Raw genomic sequence first — 14,147 nt, forward strand, 5'->3', positions numbered from 1 at the left:
TTAGTTTCCTGTTATAACAATTTACCACAAATGTAGTAACTTAAAAACAACAGAAATTTATTTCCTTATAGATCTGAGGTCAGAAGTCCAAATGATTCATTAAGGAGTTAAAAATCAAGGTGTCAGCAAGGCTGATTCCTTCTGAAGGTTCCAGGGGGGAAATCTGTTTCTTGCTTCTTCCAGCTTCTAGAGACTGTGGCAGTCCTTTGTTCCTGGCTGCGTCAGTCCAGTCTCTGCTTCTCCTCTTTGATTTTGTTACCCTCTTATGAGGATTCTCATGATTACATTTAAGGCTCATCCAGGCAATTCAAGTACCCTTCCCTTCCCAAGCTCCTCAGTCACACCTGCAAAGTCACTTTTGATATTAAGGTAACATTCTCAGACTCTAGAGATAAGATGTGAACACCTTTGGAGGACCAGTATTTAGCCTACTATACAAATTAAAAGAAAGCTAGAGTCATTATGTGTTAATAATATCAGACAAAATAGATTTCAGAACAAAGAATATTAGCAGGGATAAAGAAAGCTATTTCATAATGATGCAGAGGCAACTTCATGAAGAGTACATAATTCTAAGCAAGTTTTCTCTTTTAATAGAGTTCCAAAATATATAAAGTAAAAACTGATAAAATTGCTAAGAGAAGTAGACAAATCTGCAATTAGAGATTTCAGTACCACTCTTTCAGCAATTGTTAAGTCATTATAATAAGCTAAGTAGGGGTGTCTGGGTGGTTCAGTCAGTTAAATATCTGACTCTCGATTTTGGCTCAGGTCATAATCTCACAGTTTGTTGGTTTGAGCCCTGTCTGTGCTGACCGTGCGGGGCCTACTTGGGATTCTGTCTCCCTCTCCCTGTCCCTCCCCTGCTCTCTCTCTCTCTCTCTCTCTCTCTCTCTCTCTCTCTCTCTCTCTCTCTCAAAAATAAATAAACTTAAAAAAAAAAAAAACAGGGGCACCTGCCTGGCTCAGTCAGTTGAATGTACAACTTCGGCTCAGGTCATGATCTCATGGTTCATGGGTTCAAGCCCTGTGACGGGCTGTGCTGACAGCTCAGAGCCTGAAGCTTGCTTTGGATTCTGTGTCTCCCTCCCTCTCTCTGCCCCTTCTCTACTCACACTCTGTCTCTCTTTCTCAAAAATATATAAACATAAAAAAAATTTATAGGGGTGCCTAGGTGGCTTAGTTGGTTAAGCTTCCGACGACTTCACCTCAGGTCATGATCCCATGGTTTGTGAGTTTGAGCCGCATTGGGCTCTGTGCTGACAGCTCAGAGTCTGAAGCCTGGTTTGGATTCTATGTCTCCTCTCTCTGCCTCCCCCACTCATGCTCTGTCTATCTCTGTCTCAAAAATAAATAAACATTAAAAAAAATTTAAATTATTTTTTAAAAAGCCAAATAGAATTATCAGTAGCGATACAGAATATTTAAGCAACACAATCGATCAACTTGACTTAAAGTTTTTAGAACTTTCCACCCATCAGCAGAAGATCACACATTCTTTTCAAATACACACAGAATATTTTAAGAGTTTTATTCTTGGCCGTAAAACCAGTGTCAATAAATTTAACAGAATTAAAAGAGTATGTTCTCTTATACCAATGGAATTAAATCAGAAATCAGTAATAGAAAGATTTCTGTAAAATCCTGAAATATTTTGTAATTAAATAGCACACTTTTAAGTAACTCATGGGTCAAAAAGGAAGTTGAAAGGGAAATCTGAAAGTGTTTTTGACTAAAATAAAATGAAAACACAACATAGCAATATTTTGGGATGTCACAGAAAGTAATTAAGGGGGAAACATAGTACCAAATATGTATATTAGAAATGAAGAACACTGTCAAATTAAGGACATCAGTTTCTGCCTTAAGAACCTAGAAGAATATAAGTGGATGAAATCCAAAGTAAACCAAAGAATGGAAATAATAAAAGAGAAAGCACTGGTAAAGCAGAAATCAGTGAAATAGAAAACAGAAAAATATTGAGAAAATCAATGAAGTGAACAGCTGGTGCTTTGGGAAGATCAATAAAATTGATAAACTATAGCCAGACTGATGAGGAAATAAAAGAAGATACAAATTCCAAATATCAGAAACTAGAGAGGTAACATCATTCATAGTCTACAAATATGAAAAGGATAATAAGGGAATGTTCTGAACAACTTTTTGCCAATGCATTCAGCAACTTAGATGAAATGGACATGTTCCCTGAAAGAAACAAATTATTAGAAATGAGCAACTTGAATAATAATATTATCTGTTAAATAAGTTGCAGTTGTAGTTAAAAACTTTGCCACCAAAAAATCAACAAACAAAAAACTTGTAGGCTCAGTGCCTTCTAGATAAGTCTGCTAGGGTTATCATAACCAAACCACAAACTGCATGGCTTAAATGACAAATTCTCACCATTCTGGAAGCTAGATGTCTAAGATCAAGGTAATAGAGAATTTGATTTCTGGCAAGACCTCTTTACCTGGCTTGCAGACAGCCATCTTCTTGAAGTGTCCTTCCTTCATGTGTGGAGAGGTCTGGTGTTTCTACCTTTTTTTTATAAAGACACCAGTCCTATTTTATTATGGCTTCAACATAGGAATTTTGAGGGGATGCAGTTCAGTTCATAATACCTTCACTGGTGAATTCTACTAGACATTTAAGGAATAAATAGAACCTGTTTTCCACAAACTCTTCCAAAAAGTTGAAGATAAGGAAATACTTCCCAATTCATTCTATGAAACCACCAATGAACTGAAACCAAAATCAAAGACCTCACTGGAACGGAAAACTACAGATGAATGTCTCATAAACATAGATGCAAAAATCTAAATGAAATTTTAGCAAATCAAATTCATCATAACAGAGTGGGGTTTATCTGAGGAATGCAGGATTAGTTTTGATTTAAAAATTAATTACTGTAATTCACTAACAAGCTAAAAAAGAAAAACCATATCATCATCTCATTGGATGCAGAGAAAACATTTGACAACACCTAACATCCATCACACGTGAAAACTCTCAGCAAAGTAAGAATAAAGGGGAATTTTGTTAACCTGACAGAGGGCATCTACAAAAATATTTACAGGTATTATACTTAAAGACTGAATACTTTTCCCCTAAGATCAAAAATAAGGCAGGGGATGTCTGCTGTCACTACTTCTGTTGAACATTGTACCAGAGGGTTTAGCCAGTGCAGTCAGGAAAAAAATAAATAAATAAAAAGCATTCATTTGGGGAAAGAAGTAAAACTGTGTTTAGTCACAAATGACATAATCATCTATATAGAAAATCTAATGGAATCTATGTCAAAGCAAGTATAAGTGAATTTTGCACAATTAAAGGATACAAGATGAAAATACAAACATTGTGTTTCTATATTCTAGTGACAGATAGTGAAAATTGATACCATAGTATCAAAAAATATGAACTACATAGGGATAAATTTGACAAACTATTGAAAAAGACAGATACACTGAAACTTACAAAACATTATTCAGAGAAATCAAAGAAAATCTGATGGAGACAAATGGAGGTCTATTGCTTTGTTCATCAGTCAGAAGACTCAATATTGTTAAGATGCTGTTTCTCCCTAGATACTATTTATGGATTCTATACAATCCCAGTCAAAATTCCTGTATGGTTTCTTGTAGAAATTTACAGGCTGGTTCTAAAATTCAAATAGACTGCAGAGGACCTAGACTGGTAAAACAGTTAGAGGGCTTAACACTCTGCCTGATTTTAAGAATTATATAATTATTGTAACCACAACAGCATGACTTTTGCGTCAAGATAGGGAAAGCAATGTAACAAGAGTTCAGAAGTAAAACCTGAATTTTGACAAAGGGACAAGGCTTTTGTAGAGGAGAACAATTGGACATCCACATGCAACAAAATGTTATTGAATGTCTCCATATATCTTAAGAATGTTGCATTTTGTTTTGGCCCACAGTGACTTGAAGAAAAAATTGATCCTTTCAGCACTTTTTAAGAAACCTTGTAGTTAGGCATGTTTGGTGTAGGCTTTATCCTGGAGCTAGTTAAACTCCTCCTACTGAGACATGACTTGTCAATGGTTTGTCTTCCACTAATGCCCTGGTTGTTCAAAAAGATCTGTCTCCTCAGGCTGTCAGGAATGTAAATGTCACCCAGGCCTGTGTGACCTGTCATGATTATTATTTTATAGTTCTTGGATAGTTGTTCTTGCCCAGCCTCATGAAGACTCCTCCTCCATATGAGCCATTTAGTATTCAGATAATGGCCCAAGGAGTCCCTTCTTTAAATTTCTGGTACCTATTCTTTACTCCCTCATCCCTGGTATCCTGCCCTGCAAAATCTAATCACCTCAGCCTCCTGAAACTTTAATCTCTATCTCCTCAGTTCAGCAGCATCACCTTGCTATGCTTCTGCTATGTTCTGGAAAGTGCATCCAGACAGTTTCTGTCCAGCAGACAAGAAACTGGAGTGCTCTTGGGGCTCACTTTGTTTCCCTCCTCTCAGACGAGTTGTAGATGTGAACTGCCTGTTTTCCAGTGTCTGAATATTAGGGTTTTGTTTTGTTTTGTTTTACCCCATATATATTTTGTCTAGTCATGATTACAAGTGAATGTCTTCTCCAACTTAGTTTTCATTGAAAAATTTGGCATTCTTCTTAATTTGTTACCTTAATAAATTACATAACTAGAATAGCAAGTATAACTGGCAAAGATCTTAGAGTAAAGGCTACTGGGTTTTGGTAAGCATACAGTTTTCTCGTAGGAGCAGAATGCTTTGTAGTCCGGAACGGGGGGAAGCAGATTAAACGGCCAGAAGTTGGTTTCTTTTACAGTGGAACTGAATGGAGGCAGTCTAATAAAGGCAAAGCAGATAAATTATAGTCCATTAAAAAATGGGCTGCTGTACTCATTTACCTTTGTGAGAATTTAGGAGGGGTAGGTTAGCTAGATTCAAATTGGAAAAGCTATAATCAAAGCTATTTTCAAATTCGGAAAAACCACATGAAGTATTATCCATAAAAATTGACAGGACTTAGAGTATCTTATGAGGAATGGCAGTATTTTCGGAGACACGGTGGAGAAATGATATGCATAACTTGGGAAGCTATTTAAATTATATATTTTCTGGCTTAGGAGTTAAAAACTATTGTACAGATCAAGATCATATTTCTTTGTTTAATTTTATGACAGCTCTTTTTAGCAAAGAAAGAAAATTTAGCCTTCTCTTTTCTGGACTCACTGGGGTTAGTTTTTATATTTTCCTTATGTACTTCTGAGATTTTCTCATGATGGTGGTATAAGACATCTTAGTACTATAGTATTTTGGGGGGTTTAATAACATCTAGATTTAAATAATCCTTTTCACCAGAACTCTTAAAATAATCTGTTTTTTTAAAAAAGAATCTGTTAGTCTTCTAAAGTATGTACTTTTCATGGGGTTTCAATAAATATAAACTTCTTACATGATTTATAATGTATTGCAGGTGTTTTCAAACTAATGACATTTTTTCTTTCACCTTTTTGCCCGTAGGTAATATTATATAATGTTGGGTAAACGGATGCAATACTTTTTCATAATATAATTCCAGAATGTTGACTAGATTCACTCTATTACATGTATTCCTTCTGATTTTCAAATAAGGATTCTTATTTGTTTGTTTTCTTTTGTTTATTCCCTCATTGCAGGAAAAATGAAGATGAATGAAATACCTCTTTCTAACATTAACCGTAGAAACATTTTTGGAGAGAACTTACTGTATCAGGCTGCTCTGCACAATGACCCTGACCTTGTTCATCATTTTATAGTAAAAGGGGGAAATGTTAATCAACAAAGTTATGCTGGTAAGTTGGGGTTACCACCCACATTATTTTGAAGGTGGTTCGTAGTTTCTGCAGAGTCACTTCTGTGAAAGTATGGCAAAGTGGACCTGAGGCAAGTCTCACACAGAGTTTCCAGGTCATTTTCCTGCTTGAGTAGCTGATCATCATCATCTCCTTGGGAAATGGTAACGAGGGGAAAGAGGAGCAGGAGAAGAGTAGTATATTTAACCTTCAAAGATTATGCCTGCTGAGGGCCCACCAGGTGGGTCACGTGCAGTTGGCTTGCACAGAAGAATGCCTTTCTTGGGGCTGACTTGCTGGCTTTGCATGGGCATTGTTACCGTGACACTCAGCTTTGAATGGAAGAGAAGTGAGGTCAAAAGCTGAAAGAAGCTGATGGTACACTTGAGATGTGACGGAAATTGAGATAACATTGCAGGTGTATAACAGGGGCAATGGCCAGGGAAATGGAGAGAAGGGTGTATGAGATAGAGAGGGTGGGACAGGGAGCTCAGAACTTTCTTTCTACAAGGCTGGATCTCTGGTAGTCTTTTTTTGCAGAAAGAACCTTATATTCTGGACAAGAATGATTCCTTAAAGACACTTAAGTACTTAAGGCACTGAGCAGCACTGGGCCAGCCTGGGTAGTGCTTTTATGTATCCATACTTTTTCTACCATTTCTAGACTTTATGAAACAGTGCACAAAAAATGTCTGGTAGTTTTTGTTAATCTCTATCTGTTCCTTAAATTCAGGAGTAGCTCTGCATGCAGCTAACTTTACTTTATGGATTTCCCAAAAATCTCTTAACATGTTTCTTTTCATTAGCCCTTGTCTGCGCCATTAACATCCTTGCTGTCTCTTCCCTCCTTGTCTTTGGCCATTTATTGTGCACTTTCTCCTCGCTGCCCCAGGTACTTCTGTGACCTTCATGAATTCTTTATCCTTAACATACTTTTCTGACTTTTTGAAGTCTCTCTTGTTCTCTACTTTTCCTTCTAACTCTTCATCTTAGCCCTTATCTTTATTTCTGGCTATTACATCCCATAAAATTGCAGAGGGCAGTGTTGGTTGTTTTCCTAATGTTTATTTATTTTAGAGCACAAGCAGGAGAGGGGCAGAGAGAGAGGGAGACCCAGAATCGAAAGCAGGTTCCAGGCTCTAAGCTGTCAGCACAGAGCCCGATGTAGGGCTCGAACTCAGGAACCATGCATGAGATGACGACCTGAGCTGAAGTTGGAAGTTCAACCAACTGAGCCACCCAGGCACCCCTAGAGGGCAGCATTTTTAAAGACTTTGTAACTAATTGTTTCATCAGAGTCACCTGCAGTGTTTGTTTAAAATGTAGCCTTTATTTCACCCCCCCAAACACACATATTCACACCCAGTCTCACAGTCAAAATATGTAGGTTAAAACCTTGAAATCTGTATTTTAGCATGTTCCCCCAATGATTTTTATTCTCACTAAAGTTCAAGAACTACTAGCAACTACTGGCAAGAGGTGTACACCTCTATGTAATAAACCAGTTCATTGTAGTGAGCTTTTATAGTATGTCTCCTATGTGCCACATGCTGTGAAAACAGAAAGACACGTTTACTAGAAAATTTAAATATATTCTGTGATACAATCCAAAAAAAAGGTAAGTGCCTTTTGAGAAATTAATAAAATGTTACAATAACAGACCAATAGTCATGTCATAGGTTGACATTTGCATTTTAAATCCTTGTTTACATTTTATGTTATCTTTTTCTTTGATTTAAAAAACCAATTGCAGTAATTCTTCGTTTATCAAAAACAAAGGTGACGACCAGGAAATAGGCTGAAGTCTGAATACCCAAAACAGATTTCATAAAGCTTCTTCGCTAAAACTATCTCACACCAATGCTCTTAGCATTATTTTACACAGAATTCTATCTGATTCCTAAGTTTATGGCACAGTAGAAATGAAAGCAAAGATTGGCACAGACCAGGATGTTGATAATAGCAAGAAGTTTAACAACAAGGCAAGAGACAAAAAAATTAAAAATGAGAGGACACATTGTTGAGGACTGTATAATGTAGTAAAGCATGCACTTAGACCTCCGTGAGTGTTAACAATTGCTACATTAGAGCATGTAACTAATATTATGATTGTTAGGATCTTGAATCTTTATTAAAAATGTGTTAGGTTATATTTTCTTTCTGGGAAATTTATAATCCTATAAAGCTTTAAAGATATTTCCTTCAAGATGATTAAATTTTTAAAAAGAAAAAAAAATGTTCAGGGATCTTCTAACCTGTAGGGGTGCTTGGATGGCTCATTCAGTTAAGCATCTTGATTTTGTCTCAGGTCATGATCTTAACGTTTATGATTTCAGGCATTGCATCAGGCTCTGTGCTGACAGTGTGGAGCCTGCTTGGAATTCTCTTTCCCTCTCTCTCTCTCTGCCCCTCCCCCCACTCATGCTTTTGCGCGCTCTCAAAAATAAATAAATAAACTTAAAAAAAAAAGGATCTTCCACTGGTAGATCTGGGAGATAAAAGATCTGTTGTAAAGTGTGATCCATCTTTATTTTGAAGGAGTGGTTTTATAACACAGAAGGAGTACTCCCTAAGGGAAGGGAAATTCTTTGTACATTTGATTTCTTTCCTTTTAATTTTTAATGTTTATTTTTGAGAGAGAGACAGAGTGTTGAGTGCGGGAGGGGTAGAGAGCGAGGGAGACACAGAATGTGAAGCAGGCTCCAGGCTCTGAGCTGTCAGCACAGAGCCCAACGCGGGGCCCGAACCAGTGAACTGCGAGATCATGACCTGAGCTGAAGTCGGACACTTAACGGACAGAACCACCCAGGCACCCCCGTTTGGTTTTTTTCTGTCAGATGTGTAGCCATATCTGGTCTACCATGGCTCTGTCTGCAAAATAAAGGTCCATCTGGCTTTGTGGATGCTGGGAATTTCTTTCATCCTTAAGACTGGTACTATTCATCACTGGTTCATTCTTGTTTAGGTCTCCAGAGTAGCATTCATTTTTCACTCCTTCCTTGAGGCCCCACCGTTAACTCTGAATTACTGACATGCAGTAATTCTCTTCTTTGGGAATTTTCTGCAATAAATTTAAAACAGGAGACTAGCTTTTCACTGTACATTTACCTTATGTTTTTCATCATTCTGGCTCAGGGAAAACAAACTAATCTTTTGTTATGGGTTTCTCATTCCTAAAGCAGTCATTTTTGCCCCTTTAGGAAACTAACTTTTATTGTAGTTTAATCAAAACCTAAATAAGGAAAGGAAGTTTTCTAGAAGGAAAATTATCATCTTCTTTAATAACTTTTGGATTTCTCACATTTCATTTTTCATCCTAGACTGGTGGCAGATAATCAGGTTAATCAGTATATGCGTTGATAAGCAAATTTCCACAGGTCCCGAAATCTAAACAAGTTCACACTTTTTATCAGAAAAAGTGCTGGAGGGACCTAATTTTTATGTTACATTTTTAAAAATAGGTAGTCCTTAAGTGCTTATGTTTCAAAAGTTCACAAGTGAGCTATTTATTTGAAATTTTTATGACATTATGAAAAATTGCAAACATACAGAAAAGTTAAAAAAAATCTACAGTAAGCATCTGTATACCTAATACCCACATTCTACATATTTATTTTCATCACATACTTACTATAAAGGAAGAACACTTGTGTGTTTCTCTTCTACTTTTATTCCTAACACTTGTGATATCGCATGTGTGGGTTTTGGACACATCAAGCAATTCTCCAACACCAGCTGAGTGTCCTGCAATTTAATTCATTTTTGACACTAGCCCATATTAGTACAGACTCCACAGGTTAAGGGCTCAGTCAGAAACCCCCACTTCAGATGCCAGTCACAAGTAGTAGGTCCCCAGGTTGCCCACAATTTCTGTTCAGCTTGGCTACAAATTGGAGGTTCCCACAGTCCCCTCCTCAGATTCAGTCATTTCCTAAAGTAGCTTACAGAACTCAGGGAAACACTTACTTATGTTTACCATGTAAGTTTACTTATTATTATGATAAAGGATATGACAAAGGATACAGATACAGACTAACAGCCAGATGAAGATACATAGAGTGAGGTCTGGAAGAGTCCTGAGCACAGGAGCTTCTGTCCGTGTGGAATTGGAGTGTGTTACCTTCCTAGCATGTAGTTGTGTTCACCAGTGTGGAAAAGTTCTCTGAACCCCGGAGTTTTGGGGTTTTCATGGATTCTTCATCATGAAGGCAGGGTGGGGGTTGGGAGGACATGAAACTGAAAGTTCCAAGTTTCTGATCATGGTTTAGTCTTTCTTATGACCAGCCCCAACCTGGGAGTCCACCAAAAGTTGCCTCACTAGAACAAAAGATATTTTTATCACCCAGGGAATAAGGGACTTAGGAGCTTTGCGTCAGACATTTTTTATCACTTGGGAAATTGTAAAGGTCTTGGGGATTCTGTATGAGTAACTGGGGTGAGAGACCAAGTATTAGAACAAAAGATTCTCCTAGCACCCGTGTTTAAAAGGGTTTAGACATTCTGTGCCAGGAACCAGGGGGCAGAGCCCCTGCCTATCCACCATACCTTTACATCTATAAATCTCTGTCCATCAATCCATCTTTATGTTGACACAGTTCAAAGAAAGTTAGTACATTTTACCACCAAACACCTGAGAAATACTATCTCTAACTAGAGTTCAATTTTTTTTAGAGGTAAAATTTTCATATGGTGACATGCAGATCTTAAATGTGCTATTTGATGAATTTTGACATATATATTCACCTGTGTAACCCAAACCTCTATCAAGAGGTAAAAGAGGTTGTTGCCTTTTTTCTCCTCTAGGATTTTGATATCTCTCCTTTTTGAGTTTATTTTTGTGTATGGGGTAAGAAAGTGGCCCAGGTTCATTCTTCTGCATGTCACTGTACAGTTTTCCCAACACCTTTTGCTGAAGAGACTTTTCCATTGGATACTCTTTTCTGCTTTGTCAAAGATTAGCTGGCCATACATTTGTGGGCCTATTTTTGGGTTCTGTATTCTGTTCCATTGGTCTATGTGTCTGGTTTTGTGCCAAGAAGTCGTTAAATTTTTAAGTATTTGAAGAATGTCCAGGTATCTTTCTGATATTGGTTTCTAATTTAATTACTTTTGGTCAAAGGATATACTTTCTGTGAATTTTATCCTCTTACAAGTATTGAGAATCGGTCAATTTCCTAGTGTATAGTCTTTCTTGGTTAATATCCCTTGTGTATTTGAATGTTTATTCCTCAGTTTTATGTAATGTTCTCTAACTGTTGCTTAGATGCAGATGATTAATAATGTTCAGATCATGTCTGTCTTTATGGATTTTTTTGTCTAGTTAATCTATCATTTCATGAGAAGAATATTGAAATATTAACAACTATGATTGTGGAGTTGTCTGTTTCTCCCTTTCATTCTGTCCATTTTTGCTTCCTGTATTTTGAAGCTTTGTTATCAGGTACATACACAGTTGTAAATTGTCATGTCTTCTGATAAATTGACCTTTTAATTATTTTGAAATATTTCTCTTTGTCTCTAGTAATACATTTTGTCTTGAAGCTACTCTATATGATACTAATATAGACATCCTAGCTATATCTTATGTTTCTTGTCTATTTGCTCTTTTTCCATCCTTTTATTTTCAACCTCTTTATATTTAAAATTTATTTCTTATAGATAGCATACATACATATTTCTTATAGATAGCTTTTAGATATAAAGAAATAGATAAATTCCGACTATCTCTGCCTTTTAATTGGGGCAATTAGCCAATTTTAATTTAATATAAAATGTAGGATTGAGTGAGGATTGTGATTTTACTAATTGTTCCTCGTGTATGTTATCCTTTTTTTCCTTTCTATGTCTTTGCATTTTTTTTTTTTTTTTTTGTAGTGATTACCCCGGGGATTGCAATGTACATCTTTAATGTTTCTTTCTTTTCAGAGTTAGTATATTAATATTTCTATAAAATGTCAGAACGTTGAACACATCTCCCTTATCTTTTATGCCATATAACAGCTATATAAATTAATAACACTAAAATATAATGTTATGATTTTCAATTTAAATGGTCACATGCATTTTAAGGAAATTTATAGGAAAAAACTCCTCTATTAACTATGTATTTACCTTTTTTGTTGCTCTTCATTTCTTCCTCCAAGCTTTCTATTTAATACTATAGGAAAAACTCTTTCTATAACATCTTACAACAATAGATCTTAACTGTGGTGTTACTGGCTTTTAGGGCACATTGGCAGTTTGTGGAAACATTTTTGGTTGTTACAACTGGAATGGGGGAGTGGTGCTACTGGTATCTAATAGAATGCTCAGAACAACAAAGAATTATCTGGCCCAAAATGTTGGTGCTGAGATAGAGAAACCCTAGCTTATGGAGAAGGTTCTGGAAAGAGTTAATGAAATATTACCCTCCCCCCCTTTTTAATACACTTTTCACATGCACCTTTTAGGTTTTCTTACATCAATCATATGATTTATTGGAATTGAATAAATATAACGTACCATTGTATGGCTAATGAGGATACATAAGTCATATTTAAGGATACATAAGATACTTACATGTATGCCTGGTTTTGTTACAATAGTTTGTGTTAGAACTACTGTAAATAGCTTTTTACAAATGAGTAAAGAGATACATATTTTTGAAGTGACCTCTGTGCATTCCTGACAGCTGGGTTACTTTAACGGAAGTACCTTGAGCTAGAAATAAAGTTTTTTCTCCCTCTTTGCAAAAAAGTAGCCTATAATTAGCATTTAAGCTTAAGCATTTAAGCTAACAATGACTCCCTTACACCGTTTTTATTTGAGCTGGACAAGAATAGTTTCAAATATTTTATTTTTTTCATATTTTCACAATTGAGTTGGGGGTAGGAATTTTATTTGGCCTTCAGATTTATTGAATCCACCTAATAATAGTTTATTTTCATGGTGGGATTATCTTGTCTCATCTAATCAAAATATTTTTAAAGAAACAACTTAGAGTTTATATAGTTTATAAGGGCAAGCACAAAACATTACGATGCCAAACATAAACAAATACCATTTCCTTTTTGTAAAATAGGTTGGACAGCACTTCATGAAGCTAGTGTAGGAGGATTTTATCAGACAGCAAGTGAACTGTTAAAAGGTGGAGCCGATGTAAATATCAAAGGAATGTTCCAGATCACTCCCCTACACGATGCTGTCATAAATGGACGTTATCAGGTACTGTGATGCTTTTGTTTGCAGATCAAATACTACATTCTACAGATACTAAAAATCTCAGGAAGCTAGCAATAGGGATTCACTTATAGTTTATTCTTCTAATGGGTACTCAGAATGTGGAATAAAGTTTTACTTTGTGATAGACTTATTGTGTCTCATATGGTAGATGCTATTTTATGTGTTACTTTTAATAACTACAGGTAGTGTTTGGTTACACATAGTATTTTTTTTAATGTTTCTTTATGTTTGAGAGAGAACACAAGTGGGGAAGGGTCAGAGAGAGGGGGTAACAGAGGATCTGAAGTGGGCTCTGCACTGACAGCAGCAAGCCCAATATGGGGCTCAAACTCAAACTATGAGATCACAACCTGAACTGAAGTCAGACTCTAAGCCAGCTGAGCCGGCTAGACGCCCCATGGGTACACATAGTATTTTTTATTTTTATTTTTTAAGTTTATTTATTTTTGAGAGAGTGGGGAAGGGACAGAGAAGAGAAGAGAAGAGAAGAGAAGAGAAGAGAAGAGAAGAGAAGAGAAGAGAAGAGAAGAGAAGAGAGAATCCCAAGCAGATTCCATACTGTCAGTATGGAGCCTGATGAGGAACTTAAACTCACGAACTGCAAGATCATGACCTGAGTAAAATCAAGAGTCCAATGTTTAACCAACTGAGCCACCCAGGTGCCCTCACATAGTATTTTTTAAACTTATATACTTCTTTAGACTATTTCAGTATGGTACTCTATAGGTTTTAGCAGAACGTTTTCTGCTTACAGAGTGTTAAACGGTGATGTCCAGTCCCGATAGGAGGCATACACCTTTTTGGACACTAGTGTTACTTTCAGAGTCCATATAAGATATGAATCTCTTAGATTTAATGATTAACTAGTACATACTAGCATAGATGTACTACTGTTTAAAATATCAAAATACTATAGTTCCATACAAATTGGTAGCTACTATAACGATAATATTAATTAAGATGATCAGTTTCAGCACATGCAGTTTATTTCAGAAATAAACTTACATTCTGAGCTTGCCAGACATTTTCTGGTTCAGAACATTACCGGATTGAGATACTTGCTGAAAATACTAATGTTTTTTTATCTCATGTATTGGAAGT

At 36.2% G+C, this 14,147-nt stretch overlaps 1 protein-coding gene across 4 annotated transcripts in view; it reads left to right on the top strand.

Moving 5' to 3' along the window:
• The window catches only part of ANKRD31 (ankyrin repeat domain 31), a 136,458-nt gene that overhangs the window by 45,128 nt on the left and 77,183 nt on the right, over nt 1–14,147 (top strand). For all 4 annotated transcript variants that reach the window (XM_086698744.1, XM_086698755.1, XM_086698728.1 and 1 more), the window contains 2 exons: nt 5,670–5,825; nt 12,886–13,028. In XM_086698744.1, the coding sequence (XP_086554870.1) occupies nt 5,670–5,825; nt 12,886–13,028 (299 nt within the window). The remainder of the gene's footprint in view (nt 1–5,669; nt 5,826–12,885; nt 13,029–14,147) is intronic.

This window comes from Puma concolor, chromosome A1, assembly GCF_028749965.1.
Source record: "Puma concolor isolate L17-30 chromosome A1, mPumCon1.1.hap2, whole genome shotgun sequence".
Classification (NCBI taxonomy): Eukaryota; Metazoa; Chordata; class Mammalia; order Carnivora; family Felidae; genus Puma; species Puma concolor.